At 43.4% G+C, this 17,367-nt stretch overlaps 1 protein-coding gene and 1 pseudogene across 1 annotated transcript in view; both read right to left on the bottom strand.

The window, feature by feature from the left end:
• LOC131245381 (EP1-like glycoprotein 2) overlaps positions 1 to 1,303 on the bottom strand; it is a 1,564-nt gene extending 261 nt beyond the window's left edge. The window contains exon 1 of the mRNA XM_058244818.1: positions 1 to 1,303. This exon is cut by the window's left edge and continues 261 nt beyond it. Within this exon, the coding sequence (XP_058100801.1) occupies positions 1 to 1,267 (1,267 nt within the window). The 5' untranslated portion in view covers positions 1,268 to 1,303.
• An 8,894-nt stretch (positions 1,304 to 10,197) lies between these two features.
• Positions 10,198 to 11,771, bottom strand: LOC131247205 (EP1-like glycoprotein 2; annotated as a pseudogene).
• Positions 11,772 to 17,367: the final 5,596 nt, after the last annotated feature.

The raw sequence follows: 17,367 nt of genomic DNA, 5'->3' as shown, positions 1-17,367 counted from the left end.
CCCAGCACTTGGAAGTCTCCTTCCAATAGAAGAACCCTACACACTTGCAATCCTTGCTGCATTTCTCCCTGCACTCTTCCACCTTCATAGGCCCCACTCCCTCCACATTCCTACTCAAGAAGTGTTCTGCACCGTCAATCTTATAATAATCGACGCTTGCGCTGGCCTTGCATGACGACGATGGGAGCTTTGGAGGTGAGCACTTCTCGCTCCACCCCAACATGGCTTGGCGCTGAGGGCACGCGACGCACATTCCCTCTCGGCACAACCCAAGCGAGCCGCACTTCTTCGGCAATCCACACCTCCTATCGTAGCCGAAATCATAGAATGGAAACGTATCAAAGTCGCCTGAGAAGTATGCAAACGTTGGCATCCATGCACCTTCCACTACCTTATCATAGAAGGTGAATGTCCTTAGATTACCGTCCGATCCCAACCGTAGGAATGAATACGTGTTATTGTAATTCAGCCTAACCAAATCGAATCCACCTAAGGCACTCCCATTAACTACGAAATCCAAACTTAGGAAGAATGCATCATCTATATTATTCTGTTGGCTTACGAAGGTGACCGCTTCAAGATTAGGCTCCCTCCCCCAACCTCCATACTGGAGAGGCGTACCGGAGTAATCCATGAACATGAAGAACCCATTACGAACTATCTCCAGGCTATACTGCCCATCAGATCCGTCCACGTTCGATGTGCGGCTGATGAGCTTCTTGGTACCAGCCAATCGAAGTGACTGGCCCACAAGGAGGGTGTCAGAAGGATGGTCGAAGCTCTGCCATAAGAACCTACAGTTCTTGTCATGAAGGACTAGATTCCCAGTGGAGAGGAGCCTAATGCCAGTAACGCCTTTGTTGGCCGTATTGGTTTGCCAGACGACGCGGCCATCTGCATCAGCAAGGATGAGATTGCCATTCCGGCCGAAGGTGAGAGTGGCATTTTCACGGACAGGATCGTTACGGTTAGCATCCCAGACCCAGCGCATAATGGCTTCGCCCCGTGAGTTCCCCATGCGGATGGCGAAGACATGTGCATTTGGGGTAGTGTTGTAGAAGCAGACCCTGAAATGGAAACTGGACAAGCCATCGACGGTCACCGGGCGATAGAAGGCGCCGTATTCGGTTATATACTCGCCCATTTCGCCTTGGTTCACCCATTTGAATTGCTGTGCAGTAGGGACTTGGGCTTCAGTTACGATGGCAAAGATAGGGAGTGAGAGAAAGAAGGAGAATAAGAGAAATGGAGAGCGTAGAGTAGCCATTGAAGCTTCTATTTGCAAGAAAATGAAGTGTTTTGGAATGATAGTGTGAAGGGGTTTTTAAAGGCTGGTTCGGGGAAGGGTAAGGTGCATAGTACAGTAATGCCATCGAGACGGATAGGCTTTGGATCTTACCAGAGGACCTTTCTTGACCAGTCCAACAAGACACCTGTATCTACATACAACGGTTGCCCGGAAGCTTTTATGCATTCAATGCTCTTTTTACACAAATATTTCAATTATTTTTTAAAAAAACTGAGCAGTTCATAAGGTAAGAAATGCTGTAAGATGATATATATATATATATATATATATATATATATATATGACCTAATCAACATGTTAGATGTCAAATAACCATTAGAGTGGACCTAGGAGGTTTTTAACGGTGGACATTCAATCACTAATGTTTTCCTATGGTGTGGTCCATCTTAGATTTAGATCTACCTCATTTTTGGGATAAGCCCAAAAATTATCTTTCAAAATGGATGGACGGCGTGGATAAAGCACATACATCATGGTGGGGATAAAACACATACATCATTGGGGGGTCAACATAGCACCGAGCACTAGTGACAGCGTCGCTAGCCAAACCGCGTCCGGAAGGGAGGCTTTCTAGGAGGTATGTTCAAATTCGGCGACTCTGGATTTGTACCGGAATCCTCTGCACCACCTGTGTACGCAGTGGGCGAAACACACAAGCTCAGTAAGGCCAGTGGTTCGAATGCGTATAAGAAATCCACTCCGTCCATCATGTGTGTCCTTCGATTTTAACTTTATGTACCGAATATTAGTCTAACTCACAAGTAATGTAGACCACAACACAGGGATCAATAGGTGGATGCCAACCGTAGTTTTTCCTAGGGCCCGCCACAGTGCATGTATTTAATCCAATCTGTTTGTTGGGTGTATCTCATCAGGATTATCAGACGGTTCAAAATCAATCAGATCCAAAATTTAAGGCTGGGTGGCTTGAAGTAAGAAGTTTTAGGAATGAATTTACACTGTTATCCATGCGGTGGCGCATCTGAGTTTTATATCTTGCTGATTTTTGGCTTATCCAGTAGTAATTAGACGTATCACCTGATGGATGGAGTGGATTCCACATTAGCAACACGTGTAGCCCATTTAATGACCAGATGATCCTAATTTCTTGGCCGGCCCAGCTAACAAACACGGTGGACCCCACCAGATGAATGACTGGCACGTGTGGCGAGAGAACCATACGAATGGCTATTCTTGGAAGCGTTGGGAGACCATGTACATTAATCGACTAGACCTGGGTTCTTGCACCATGGTCCATAGAAACCTCATTGGATCGATGGCTCAACCAGAGATGGCAGCCGAGGGTGATGAGTTCTCTGTAACAGGGACTACAGAGAGACTCTGTACCACAACGCTCTATAAGGCCCAGAAAGATGTTTTTGTGACATCCACACTCCGCCCATCAATTTTGCCACCTCGTGGTAGAATGTGAGCCAAAAAATGAGGCAGATCCAAAAATCAAATGGGCCACAGCACATTAAACAGTGAAGATTGAATGCTCACCGTTGAAACCTTCTCGGCCCTACGAAAGTTCCGGATCATGTGAGAAAAACATTATGAACAGGACGGCATATAAATATAATACGTTGGTGGGCCCGGAAAGGTTTCAATAATTTTTGGCTCACATCCTAACATGAGCTTGGAGAGAGTGGCTGTCACAGGGACATTGTAATAAGCCTTATCGGGACCTCACAAACACAGCCACGCCATGTCCATTTGTTGGAACCGTCTAATACCAGTCGGGGTTAGAGCTGTCAACGTGCCGGACCTGCTGTTTGGTCACGGATTTTGAACTGTTTCAGGCGCCTATTCAAAATTCTGATTTTGGATGCCCGAGCCCGGCCCATTGACACCCCTAGTTGCGGGTGAGCTCTCCCTCTTAGCCCCATAAAACAATGTGGTTTAGCCGAGTTCGAATAGGATCCATGGAAAATCGCATCGGGTCTGGTTACTGCTCCACCCGATCCAGCAAATAGGTGCGAGTGCACTTTGATTTTTGGGTGCGTTCACCGTCGCTACAGAATTAAATATTTGCACGTGAAGAAAGTGTCAATTTATTAATTCTGGCACCATGTAGATCATGATATGGTCTGGTCCCACCTACAGGTCTCCACGCGACTGTTGCATTGAGGTTCGAGTTGGAATCTTCTGACCGTTCCTCATCATTTTAGAAATGGTGGTGACAGTTCTTCCATACACCAGGCTTACTTGTATAAGGAATGCAAACCGTTCAAATAGCTGGACCGATCATTGATGGAGGATAACCTAAAATTACACTAAGAGGGTATTAGCGGCCGTTTGATTTTGTCCATGGAATTTGGACTAGGCACCATTTTGATTTCAACCGTTTATTTGATAAAATACAAGTTAACGACCATCACTATGTGACCCACAGTTTGTACGGTTTTGATGGTCCACTTAAGTGCCACGTGGGAGGATAATGAGTCAAAACTATTTTGAAAATAGTGGTAAAATATCACAGGAGTCATGGCATTCTATTATGGCTATGGTTATGCCTTGTAGTCACCCACGTGTGAATGGACCAATGGAGTTTAACTATTTAATGATGAAGCCAGCTAGTTTGCTAACGCCGCACGTGAATGGAACGTAGTCCGTCCATTTAAATGACACGTGGGAGGATAATGAGTCAAAACTATTTTGAAAGTGGTCGTAAAATATGACAAGAGCCATTGCATTCTGTTATAGCGACGGTGATGCCTCCTAGTCACCCACGTGTGAATGGACCAACGAAGTTTAATTATTTAATGATGAAGCCAGCTAGTTTGCTAGCGCCGCACGCGAATGGAACGTAGCCCATCCATACGTATGCACCTGTCCGGCAAATATTAAGCATTTGATAAATGGTCTTTAATATGGATGGTGAAGATTGTTTGCACAAAAATAAATCCTATCAACCATTTTATCCACCTAATTTTTTAGGGTCTGTCATGAAATGTTTACCACGGTGAAGAATCAATTTTTTAGGCACTTGTAACTGATGATGCAAAAATCTAGTTTACCTTTGTCGAGCTCTGAGCACTCGTGCTGAGCCTTGTAAGCCTACACAGGAGGGACAAATGAAACCCTGGCTAGAGCAGAGGATCCTCTGATGCCAAAGTCAGGTTAAGAATCTAGGTCTAAGTAGTGTAGCTGGGGCCTAAGGTGTGAGATATTGTATATCTGTTCCTCTAGATATGTCTCTTATTTATACATTTCACTTGAGATGAACATGCCTGTCATTCTCGGCACGATCCTTGCCGTTGAGCGAGAATGGTGCGTACGCTGATGTTGGCCGTTACCCAGAGATCGTGCGCCGGATGTTGCTCTAGACGTGTTACTGGAGTTGATTCCTGAGCGTAATTATAGGACGCTTCTTTGTTCGAGCCGACCCTTACAATCCGAGCCCTCAATCGGGTCAGCTTTAGTTGCTTGCTGACAAGGGTCCAGTTGTAGTGATCGGACAAGACGTGTAATGGCTTCTTCCGGATTCCAAGTCGGTGTCAAAGCTCTACAAAAGAACTTGGAAGCTCAACCTTGATTGTTATGACTAGGTTGGTGCAGACAAACTATTATCAGTCCGAGGCTCTACTCGACTCATCGACCTCTGTCACCCATCCTGCTATGACGATCTCCTTTACTGATCAAGTCGGGCTTTCCCCAATTAAGGTCGGAATATACCTGTCTTGGCGTAACTGGCCAATTAGCCAATCCAAGTCTACCTCTGTTGAGTTCGCCTCAGATTTTTCTATAATAGAAGCCCCATACTTTCTGAGTCAGAGCTCAAACTCAGGGAGTAAATGCCTGGAAAAATAAACTGTCGTTCCCTTCATGATGGTAAGTCGGCAAGATTGAAACGAACAGCCGTAATCATGGCTCTTCGCTATCAAGGCGTCGTACTACGACGACAGCCTTTTGGGTACAAGCCTGTGGTTGGCGAACATGTGGCGATGGTTAAGGATTCGAATCGCTTGGGTGAGTGGGGCACTGCCGCATGGACATTGAGAGGTGGAGAGTCGTCCGCGCATGTAACGCTCTGAAAATTGGGGGTCGTGCATATACTCGACTCCCAAGTTTCCGGGTATCACTTATAACTAATTTTTCACTATTTTCCGTCTAATCAGGTTGTAAATGCGCAGCGTGGAATTTCTTGGAACATGAAACACAATCACAACTAATCTACTGAAATAAAAGAGGTCAAATATATACAAGTCCAAAAGAATATAAGTGGGTCGCATAAGGCATTGCCCAACAAAATCACAAAAGAATAATATGTCCAAAATAATACTAAGCTGAGTCCACTACTCAGCGATCCAAAATCCGTCTACTAAGCCGATGGGGGACCGCTCACTAGCTAGAAGTAGGACAGATCGTCCTCCTCGTCAATGCCAACCTTACTCAGCTCCTCAAACTCATCTCTACCTGCAGCAATTGAAGGGTCCGGTTGGTGTTTTAAAACACCGTCCCAGAATGGGAGTGAGTGATCAACTCAGTTGGTGCTATTAGTCTTAAATTACAACAGGCATCAATTAAATTATGGATTTAATGAAAGGTAATACATTCATAAGCACCTAACAAATCTTATTAATGCGTGTGCATGATGGATGATATGATGCATGCCCTCACCACAACACTCCCTCGAGCGACTCCATCTAACAATCGCGTATGACCAACACTCTCTCAGAGTGACCTCAACTGCCGAGTTACCAACCTAGCTAGTGCGATGCGATGATAATGTTAGTCAAGTTCTTAGTTAATTTCATTTATCTAACAGGTTGAAAAAACTGATATACCCCACGTATCAATGCCATGAACTGATTGCGAGGCCAAGGCCCCCCAACGTGTGAGGCCAAGACCCTACGATCCTTGATCCCGTCGGGTTCCCCATCCCCGACTTCAAGCACATGGGGAGTGCTAAGAAAAAGGGATCGCTCGCGGTTACTACGGGGAGGCGCGTCACCCCAACGTAGGCCGACAGCTCGGACATAGTGTCTTATTCCACTATGCCCAGCTCACAAGGCGGTGGATTGGTTTCAATATGGTTATCGATGAGCTACAACGGTTGTAGGGTGTTCCAGATTTCATACATATGTGTGCAAACAGGGGGAAACAAAACAAGCTTGGTCAATAAATAGGCTAGACCGGACGGGTTCAGGCAAGCACGTGACAGACGACATCGGGTACAAGCGACCCATGTAATCTAACTACTGTCGCCCACGGACACTCACCCAAATTCATGAGTTTAACCTCAGGATAGTTCTACCAACGGGACCACCTTCACTCTTCTCGTATTCCTGACCAACCCAAGGGTTTGGTGGCAATGTGTAGCATGCCGACTAATATATGTTATCAACTAGCATAGGTAATAGCATGCATTCATACTTCCCATAATAGAATCCAGATTTTTACAAGGCAAATGCTAACAATATCATGAAATAAAGGTGCATGTGTTGTGTGGGTTAGTGTGGAAGGCAAGCATTTCATATATCTCCTAACACCAAAATATACACAAGGGTTAGTGCATCAAACATATTATGGGGAAAACATCATACATGAACTGAGTAAGGAATGTGCAAGCAATCATCATTAACATACTCAATCATGTTTGAAAAACAACAAGCATTCCATCATCATTCCACATTAATTTGAGGATTTAAAGTGTAAGGTCTTGTCTAGGTTTTGCTAGATTACCCAAATATATCATCCAACAAACAAAATCATTAGATTTATATTAAAATTGGTGCTAGGCTACCTAAGAACAATAGTCCGCACCTATAGATCATTGAGGACTTGAAAAACGACCTAAGAGTGTGGATTTGGGGTCGATCGGCCGAAATCCCTAAAGCATACCTTTGCATGTTAGAATCTTCATAAAAATCTCTTCTCAACACAAGGGTTTCAAGAAAAATGATGAGGGATCTTACCTAGACGATCAACGGAACGATTCTTGTGGTGTTGATGTAGGGTTTTCCTTTGGAGAAGGGATAGGGAGTTGCAAGATTGGGTTTCCTTGGGCCCACCTCGATCTATGGTTCACCCTCACTCTCACCTTCACTCTCTTTCTTCACTCTCCCTAGCTGTCTCTTCTCTCTTTACTCTCTCCCTCTTTCTCTCTTTCTCCCCTTTGAAAATGGAAAATCGTATGGGAAGAGAGGTGCCCCAAATGAGGCCCTTTTACAATGCTAGATTTGGTGTCAATGGCCCCAAGTGTTGGGTTTTTACTATACTAACCATATGGGAGGATTTTTCTAGCCTCTAGGGCCCACTATCGGGTGTAGGAGTCAATACCCACCGTTGGATAGTTGACCCTAGTGATGATCTACGCATAGACACAATCGGCCCGCCATTTGGACGCGCCGATCGACATATATGATTAGAAGTCTATTCAAAGGTCACCGATAGTCGATCGGGGCCGCGACTATACGGATATGAGCAGGAAAATATCCTTACTCCGCGGGTAAAGTTTGGTTGTAAACCGACGGTCCGAAATCCTCAACTTTACATAAGAGTGAACGACCCAATTCACTTAAGTTTCAGTTCATTCTTTTAAGGTATTTGCACTTCTCATGCACTCATCCTTTAGCTCAAGTTGAGCGGTTCTAGATAGCACCCAGGTCCGACTTTCGCGATGGACGTCGAGCCCAGTAAGACAAACATTTCTCTATAGTTTTGAAACTAGTGGCCCGCCAACGAGCGGTCTAGAGCTAGTTCGAAAAATCGAGGCATTTCTGGAATGAATTTAGTAGTGAAATTTCTTGTGGGCAATTATTAGGTTTTGGATTAGCTATGTTCATAATGTGGCCTATTTATAACTAGTGAAAGTGGAGATTTAATCATGATTACTCTAAACCATCAGTTTTAGGCTAAAAGAGCAATGGGGTTGATTTGGTCTATTAGCTAAGATCCGGGCCTTATCTGACTCGGCTTCGGTTAGATCTTTAATTTAGTTATGATTGTCTTCATTTATATACCGATGGGTCGGTTAGATTTGGGCCCTCTGTGAGCGAATCATGGGGCTAAACTTGATGTTCAGGTGATCAGGCGAATTCGTTGGCTTCCTACGGTTGATTAAACGGACTTGTACGGTTCTTTACTGGTTCCACCCGTATTTAAATTATCATTGAGTGCTAATGGTCATTAAGTAATATTATAAGTTAATTAATAAAAAAATTTCAAGGATTTTTGAAAATTCAAAACAATGAAAATCCAGGATGTTACAGCGCATTAAATGTTATTCAGTGTTGGCAACGCGAGGCTCAGAGGGTGTCAGCTCGGATGAATGATTCGCCGCCACGTATACAACAGGGCTAAGTGTCACGTCATTTCAGCTTCAGAGATAGCTATCCATCATGATTACAACCGCCTGACTAAGGCTATAAAAGTCGCCCTCTGCTTTCATTTGGATCCTCATGCATTTCATTTTCTCAGAGAGTTTGCGCTGCTAGTTTTCCTTCAGAGAGCAATGTTCTGTAAGTTCTTCCCTCTCAACCTTCTTTCAATTTCATTTGATCTCGCTATGTCAAATGATTCAGACAAAGTTCGAGCAGTCCGAGTAGTTGGGAATGACTCCAAGCTAGAGAGCACTGGCTTCGAGCGCGGGGGCTCGAAAGGCCTTTTTGAGGCAATACCCCTCCGACCTCCTGCAAAGAAGACTGCGAGCCCTAAGGCAAAAGGTCGCACCAAAGGGACGAAGAGAATATCTTAGGATCCGGCCGGAAGGGCCATGGCCGGGCCTTTAGGAGGCCTGTTCGAGGTGGTTGTCCCCGGGGGCTCGATCTTGGTCGAATCCCAAATGGTTCAAATTCGAGCAGACTACCGGATCCCCGACTCGGTGCACATTAGAGTTCCTTCCCCTCTCGACGGTCCAGGGGATCCGGCCGATGGAGATATTGCAATCTTCATCTGCGCCCTCCAGTGCGGGCAGTTCTCGATCCACCCCTTAGTGCACATGATGACCGCACGTTTGAAGCTGTTGCTGGGTCAGCTCGTCGCTAACGCCTGGCGAACCCCGATCTCTTCGTACATCATTTGGCGTCAGCTCAAAAACCAAGATCTGACGCAGGACGAATTCATGTCCATGTACCAAGCCAAGCACAACTCATTTAAGTCATGCTAGTATTATTTCTCAGCGATGAGCTAATGCGCTCCAGGCCTCGTCGCTAGACTCCCTTCTTCCAATAAGGATTGGAAGAGTAAGTGGTTCTGAGCCTCGGGAGAGTGGGAAGCGCTGGCATCCGAGCTCGGCAATCTGCAAGTCAAAGTGCCCACCAAGTTCTCCAACCGAGGTTGAATCTGCGGGAGAATGGGAAGCACCCGCATTCGACTCGGATCGAGTTTTCCTAATATATATAAGTTAAAAAAAAAAAAAAAAAAACCCTTCCCTTTACTTCATTTCAGTTCGCTCGAGTCCCCGACGACCCACACCCTAACCCAACGTCCCAGCCAGCCCCCAAATCACTCATCGGCCATCGCTCATATCTCCATTTCGCCCAAATTAGACAGCAACCCTTAATCCCTAACCCATTCGCCACATCTCGGCTGTCCGTTCGCCCAAATCGCCTGGCAAATACTCTCCTTCCAGCATTTGTCCAGACAAGCGGCATATGAAATTGAGTCATTTCCTCCCCTCTCTCCATTTTTCCCGGCAAGTAGCGTCCGTCCGACCAGCGACCACTAGCCGGGTGGCTCTGGTATAATCGGACGAACCCATCCGCTTAGCTCGAACTCAATTCAAACTGGACCGAGCTGCTGGCCGAGCTGAGCACGAGCTACTATTCCAAGCTCAAAGGCCAAGTGGAGCCGAGCACGAGTTGGGCAAAGCCCGGCTCAGCTCAACTCGTGTACACCTAAGCTAGACGGTGCCTTCTTAAAAGATAAAGAGTTCGTTGTCCTCTGTCTCGAATCGAGATGCAGCCTTTGACCCACCCACTTGGCCATATGATGAGATGATCCAATATTTTGAACTGCACCCATTTATCTCATAATCACAATTCATTGATGATCTATCCATTAATTTTATTTTTTTTTACAGCTGAGTGTGATATCGATCCATTGAAAACTCTGTTTTTATTGTTTTAAAACATACACTGATAGTGATGGTCAAAACCATCTATTTGAGATAATCCTATTTAGAGAACTTGATATAGGCAAGGCGAGATGAATCTTCTACTTATCGTACCCAGGACAGGGACGGCCCAGCACAAGGAGAGATCCTGCAAGTAGAAGAAACCAACGCACTTGCAGTCCTTGCTGCACTCAGCCCTACACTCTTCAATCTTCATGGGCCCCACACCCGCAACATATCGACTCAAGAAGTGTTCTGCACCATCGATCTTGTCGTAATCAATGCTTGTGCCGGCCTTGCATGACGATATTGAGAGCTTCGGAGGCGAGCAGCTCTTGTTCCACCCTAGCATGCCTTGGGGCTGAGGACATGCGATACACATCCCCTCTTCACACAGCCCAAATCCACCGCACTTAGACGGCAATGCACACGCCCTATCGAAGCCGAAATTCCAGAATGGATAAGATTAATCCGCGTCTGAGAAGTATGAAAACGTTTCTACCCATGGAGCGAAGAGTAACTTGTTGTAGTAAGTGAATATCTTTTGATTGCCGTCGGATCCCAACCGTAGGAGTGAATATGTGGAATTGTAATTCAACCTAACTAAAGGGAAGTCATCGAAAATACTCCCGTTGGCGATATAATTCAAAGATAGAGTGAATGCATACGCATCTACGGTCTCTGTTTTCCAGGCAAGGATGACTGATTCCATCTGACAGTCAGATCTGCCTCCTAAACTTCCATACTGAAGAGGGGTGCCGGAGTGATTCATGTAGAAGTTGAAACCATTGCGATTTATCACCAAGCTATCGGGTCCATCTGATCCGTTGGAATCGGACGTACGGCTAACAAGCTTCTTGGTAGTGGCTAATCGAAGGGACTGGTCCACTAGGAGAGTGTCGGTGGGTAGTCAAAGCTCTGCCACAAGAACCTCCCCTTACTGTCGTGGAGGACTAGATTTCCATTGGGGAGGAGATTGATGCCGGCGACGCCTTTGTTGGCGGTGTTGGTTTGCCAGACAACACGGCCATCCACGTCAGCGAGGATGAGATTGCCATCACGGCCGAAGTTGAGAGTGGCATTCTCATGGACGGGATCGTTGCGGTTGGCGTCCCAGACCCAGCGCGGGATATACTCCCATTCGGGGCCCATGCGGATGGCGAAGACAAGAGCATTTGGGTTAGTGTTGTAGAAGCATAACACAAATGGGGGATTTGAGAAACCGGGAATGGTTATTTCACGATACAAGGCGTCGAATTCAGAGAAGGTCTCGCTCATTTGGCCTTGGTTTACCCATTTGAATTGATTTGCTTTGGGAACTTGAGCCTGAGCTGTAATGGTGAAGAGAGAAAGGGATAGTAACAAAGAAAAGAAGAGAAACGGAGAGGTTAGAGTAGCCATTTCAAGTGTTTTGATATGAGAGGTTGAAGCAGGTATTTAAAGGCTTCTTTGGAGAGCAACACAAGGTGAATACAGCTACATCCACTCAGCGTTGCAAATATTGCCGACTTTTTTAAAATATCACGAAAAATACATAAAATAGTATTATACCGAGATTTCAAAATCTTGAAAGATCGTTTTAATTAGATATTATCCCGCTGTATTAACTAGATGGCTTGGATGTCTAAACCACATCTCACTGGGCCTATATACAATCATACGATCAGGAAGGGCTTCAATTGGCATACTTCCGATCTCAACTGCTGTTTATGTTGTGGCCCACCTTCCCATGAGCTCGAGCTGTACGAGTCCTGCAGTGATGTGTAAGGGACATAGGTTGAGTAGCGAGACTCGCTTCTGAAGTGACGTCACCACGTTCCATGCGCTCAGATGTAATGTATGTGTTGTATCCACAACATCACGCGTTCATTTGGAGAGATCAATTTAGGGCATGAGCCAAAAAATGAGAAAGATCCAAATCTGTAGTGGACTCCACCACAGAAAACAGTGGGGAGATTGATGCCCACCGTTGAAACCTTCCTAAGGCCCACCATGATGTTTATTTGAATTCCAACTTGTTCAAAAGCTAACAAAAACATGAAAAGAGGGAAAACACAAATATCAACTTGATCTAAAACTTTCGTGGCCTTTAGAAATTTTTAATGGTGGTGTCACTCTCTGCACTCTTTTCTGTGGCGGGTCCCTGTTGCTTTTGATTTGGACTCCTTTGAATCTTACCCTAAACTGATCTCTAGAAATGGATGGACGGCATGGATGCAAAACATACATCATGTTGGGGCCCACGAAAACTTGGTGACCTTACTTCAGAGCAGCCAGTCTCGCTGCTCAGCCGAAGCCATCCATGACTTAAGTGAGCCATGCCATAGGCTACATTTGGGAATACTGGATACCTGTCTATTGAAACCTTCCTGGTTGTATATGAGGTCCGGTAAAATGTGGTTTAGACATTTAAGCCATCCATTGTATGCATCACAATTAGACAAAGGATCACACTAAATTTTAGGCTAATCCAAAACTCAAGTTGTCTGCGTCCAAGTGATTTTTTATGTTTTAGTCATAATTTTTCATGATTTAAGATGATATGACCCACCTAAGTTTCATATGCCAAAACTCAAGTTGTCTCCCTCGGAGTGCTTTTATATGTTTTGGGCATGATTTTTCTTGATTTCAGATGATATGACCTAACTAAGTTTCAAATGCACTGATTTTTGGCACGTTCCACAAATTAGAGGAGACCTACCAAATGCAAAGTGCGGATTTCCATCCCACATCACGGTGGGGCCAAACATAACGCGGTCAACCTAGTAATACTATTTCCGTATTTATTAATCCAAAATAATGTTTTAAATATTTTTATGTTCGTGAAATTTAGAGGTTGAGAAATTGTCGACAAGCGAATTTTTGCCATGGCTTCTAGTAGCTATTCACGTGTTTGGATGTTATTTTAATGGCATTGTTGACCTGACCAGCTGACCTTTCTTGAATGGTGGAATTCGACACTCATGTCACCCACGTGAACAAAACCCATTCATGAATTGTTTACGTACAATACAATCGTTGCATATTATATTTCACGTACAGATTTAGGAAATCTGATCCATGGGCAGTAAATAGCATTAGGTCCAATTAAAACCATCATGTGGGTCACACTCGTACTTTAAGTCATACCATCAGATGTCCATTGATTTAAATAGCGTTGCCCACATGATAATGGACATCTTGTTTCTATCCACTCTGTTTATACCGAGGTTAACCTTTTGCACCGTACACATGCCATGTGTGCCAGCACGAATCATGTGTGGAACCTATGGATGCGGATTGCCACAGGAATATCATAGTAACCTAACAATAGCCGGATTTAATCGGGACACGTGCTGCTGTCATTAAAAGGAGCTGATACGATGATGATAACAGTGGGGTGAATTCCTTACTGTGGAGCCCACCCTTACATCCATGCCACCCATCCACTTATCCATATCATTTTAAAGCATGAGACCAAAAATGTAGTAGATCCAAAAATCTCAGGTGGATCACACCACAGAAATAGTGGAGATTGCTATTATAAAAACTTTTTGGGGGTAATAAAAATTTCAATCAAGCTGATATTTGTATGATCCCTTCATCCACATCTTTGTCACATTATCAATAGGTTGGATAGAAAATAAATGTTCCGGTGCACCTTAGGTAGGTTTTAATAGTGGGAGTTCAATCACTACTGTTTTTTGTGGCATGGTCCACTTGAGATGTAGATCTATTGTATTTTTCAGCCCATGCCCTGAAATCAGCTGAAAAAATGGATGGACAGTATGGATGTAAGACATATAAATTAGAAAATGCCCCGACGATCAAGGATTCATTGAAGCCGTGCCCATTGGAACATGCTTCATGTGGGCCTTATTCCGGGCAACAACATGTGGCCCAATAAGTCCTGTCATGTTGGATTGCTTGGTGAGCCAATCACCATAAATATCCCTAGGGGTCTAACTTGTAGGTTTGTGTTCACACCCAAGTATAAGGTTGTGATGTAGTAATAAACTCAGTGAGATCGAGGTCGAATCCACAAGGACTGAAACCTGTACATAATCTGAAAATAATCAGAACTAGAACTAGAATAAGATGAAATCTAAATCAGGTGAATATAAGTGAATAATGGTAAAATAGGAAACTAAAATTTGTAGATATCAAAGGTGAGAAACTAAGGATTCAGAGGATCCACTTGTAGAGATCAGGGAGATCTACGCTTGATTCATGAACTCAACTGGACTTCGAATTCCATCTTCATCTAGTTGGAAGATATATCACTACACAATTTGAACTTCTTTTGATCTACTTTTCAAGAGATGAAAATGATAAGAATTAGAATTGATTCTATCACAAAACCGTGCCCATAAGGTAAAGCAAATAACAGAATTTTAACTAATCCATATCTAATCTAAGGAATTTATGAACATTAGGGAGGATTCCATCATCCAACCATGTCCAAGGGGTGATGGTGAACAACAGGGCTTCCTAACTGCATAATTACAATAAGGGAAAGGAAATACTCAAAGTTATCACAGATCTATTATAATGTAAGTCACAACAAATCATTAAAAGCTAAAGGCATTCCTTTAAAATCAAACTAGCATCAATATCAAGTTCAACATGAATCAAAGTCGTAGGGATCACCCATCACGTTACAAGTTTCACCTCTTAGCCCTAGCTAAGAGGTTTAACTTGTCATAGACATGTTCAAACTAAAATCTCTAAAAGAAAATAAACTAAGCGAAGCTTAAAGAAAATGGAAGAAAAAGGAGGAAAACACGATAGCCATCTGCCCTTTTCTCTCGCTCCTCTTTGTCTTCACGTATGTACGGCCTCCACAGCTGCCTAATTCCCCCTTTCATGTCCACACCCTCCCTTCTTATAGGTGCAAGGAGGTCGGTTAGCAAGTCGGTGGAAAATTTTTGAGAAACATCCCTGTTTCCACACTCCAAATCGCAACGGAACCGGCTGCGCACGTTCTTGTGCTCTTTGTTTAGCGTGGATTGCTGACCAGTCCGATCAATCCGACTTCTTGGTGGGGTTTAAGACCCACTCCTGCAACTTCAGATTACGATGACGTGATCGGTGGGTCCACAATGATGTTTTTCTGAAAAATCCACCCCGTCCATTGGATTCGTGGTGAAAAATCAGTCGGGAGAGGGGTTTTGGTAGGTTTTGGAGTAGCCCACTGTACCAACTCAAGTCGTCGTTCATCTTGCGTTTTCTAAAGATCCACATGCGCACACGTGTATGGGCTGAAAAGAAAAATTAGGCGAGGGTCTTGGCCCCCTATGGAGTTAATTAACGGTTCAGATCTTGTAAAAGGAAGATGGGTGGGGCCCACAATCAAAAACCGGCATCGGCGGTAAAGACGATGTTGCGTCTTTGGTTGTATTTTTGCGGTGCGTGGCGTGTGCACATATGCAATGCACACGGACATCCCTCATTGGATCTCGTCGTGATGTATTTGAGAAATCTGATCCGTCCAAACGTTTTATCACCCTGTTTAATTGGTTGAGACCAAAATTAAAGTATATCCAGATATCACGTGGGCCTTAAATTAGATATTTATGAGCTGATCTATCTGTTAGATCACTTAAACAAGGATCCAATGGCTAAAATTTGACATGTACGGTTAATTTATGGTCCTTAGGCCATATATGAAGTTTTGAGCCAAACGGATGGTGGGAACCCTGTGATCTTGCATTCTGGATGATTTTCAGGCCTCTTAAACCTCATTTTCTCAATTTTCTTGGATCTCTGGCCTGTAAATTCTTTGATCTTGATCCCCTAGGGCCCGTCCCTTGCCTTGGTGATTTATGAATGCTAAATCCATGCTTTTAGTACGATTTTTCAGTCCAGTTTTCTAAATTCACCTTTCAGCACAAACACGATTAAAATAGGCCGTTAAACAGTATGATGTTCGTAAAATCAGGTAGTAATTGGGGTCTAATATGCAATATTTGACCCTCAACAGTTCAACCCACAGATTGTAGGTCCGACTGTTAAAGGGTCCAACTGATAAAGGGTAAGACGAACTTCTTATACTCTGATTTGTTTTTAGATTTGATTTATTAGATCATTAAATTTATTACTCCTAATTAATCATAAATTAATAGATTATTTAAATATCATTCATCAAGTAAGGATCACTTTCATTGATCAAGTGAGTCCCACATGGGATTGTGAGGATTATCAACCCTGTGTCAAGGGTTAAAACTGAAGTGATCCAAATTTGATGCATGATGATGTGGACCCCAATCATGATCTCGATCAATTAAAGGTGAGGTCCACCATAGTTATTGAAATGAATTAACCGGAAGAATGATTTATTTGTATACCTTAGTCCAATAAGATTTATTTGAAATTCAACCTCACAAAATTCTCAATGGATCCTAACTTGTTTCCTTTCGATTTAAATGATGGTGTTTATTTGATACATGTTGAATCTGGACTATTAGTTTTGTTTTGATAACTGTTTTGATTATACACAATTGAAAATATCTATTTCTTATTAATATTTTGCTTGATTAATTGTTTCTATTATGCTATGTTTGAGCTATCTATTTCCTATCATCATCTAGCTATTTACATCTATAAGTGCCTGAAAATCTATAATATCTAAAATCTGTTATCATATATGTATGTGCTAATTAATATGTATAATTGTAAATTGACAAACAAATGGTGAAACCTAAATCATGTATTCATAGCATATTCATTGTTTATCCTGGTGGACCTTCCTGTAAGAATTATTTATCTTGGTAGTTACACTGCCAAATGTGGGTATTAGCCATGCTTACCTATATGGTGGAAGCCTTTCCAAATGAGTGGATCTGGGTTGATGATTTTTCAAGTTATGTAGGTAAATGAAATTCCTATCTAATGTACCTATACATCTCATACATTTAATAAGACTAACAACTATTCAATGTATTTTATATATATTTTTTGCTCTCTTTTATTTTAATGGAAATGAACCTGGTGGGAACATTCAGTACTGGGCATGGCT

Source organism: Magnolia sinica, chromosome 5 (genome assembly GCF_029962835.1).
Source record: "Magnolia sinica isolate HGM2019 chromosome 5, MsV1, whole genome shotgun sequence".
Taxonomy (NCBI): domain Eukaryota; kingdom Viridiplantae; phylum Streptophyta; class Magnoliopsida; order Magnoliales; family Magnoliaceae; genus Magnolia; species Magnolia sinica.
Note: the sequence above shows the minus strand (reverse complement) of the source record. Positions and strands in the feature narration are given on the sequence as shown.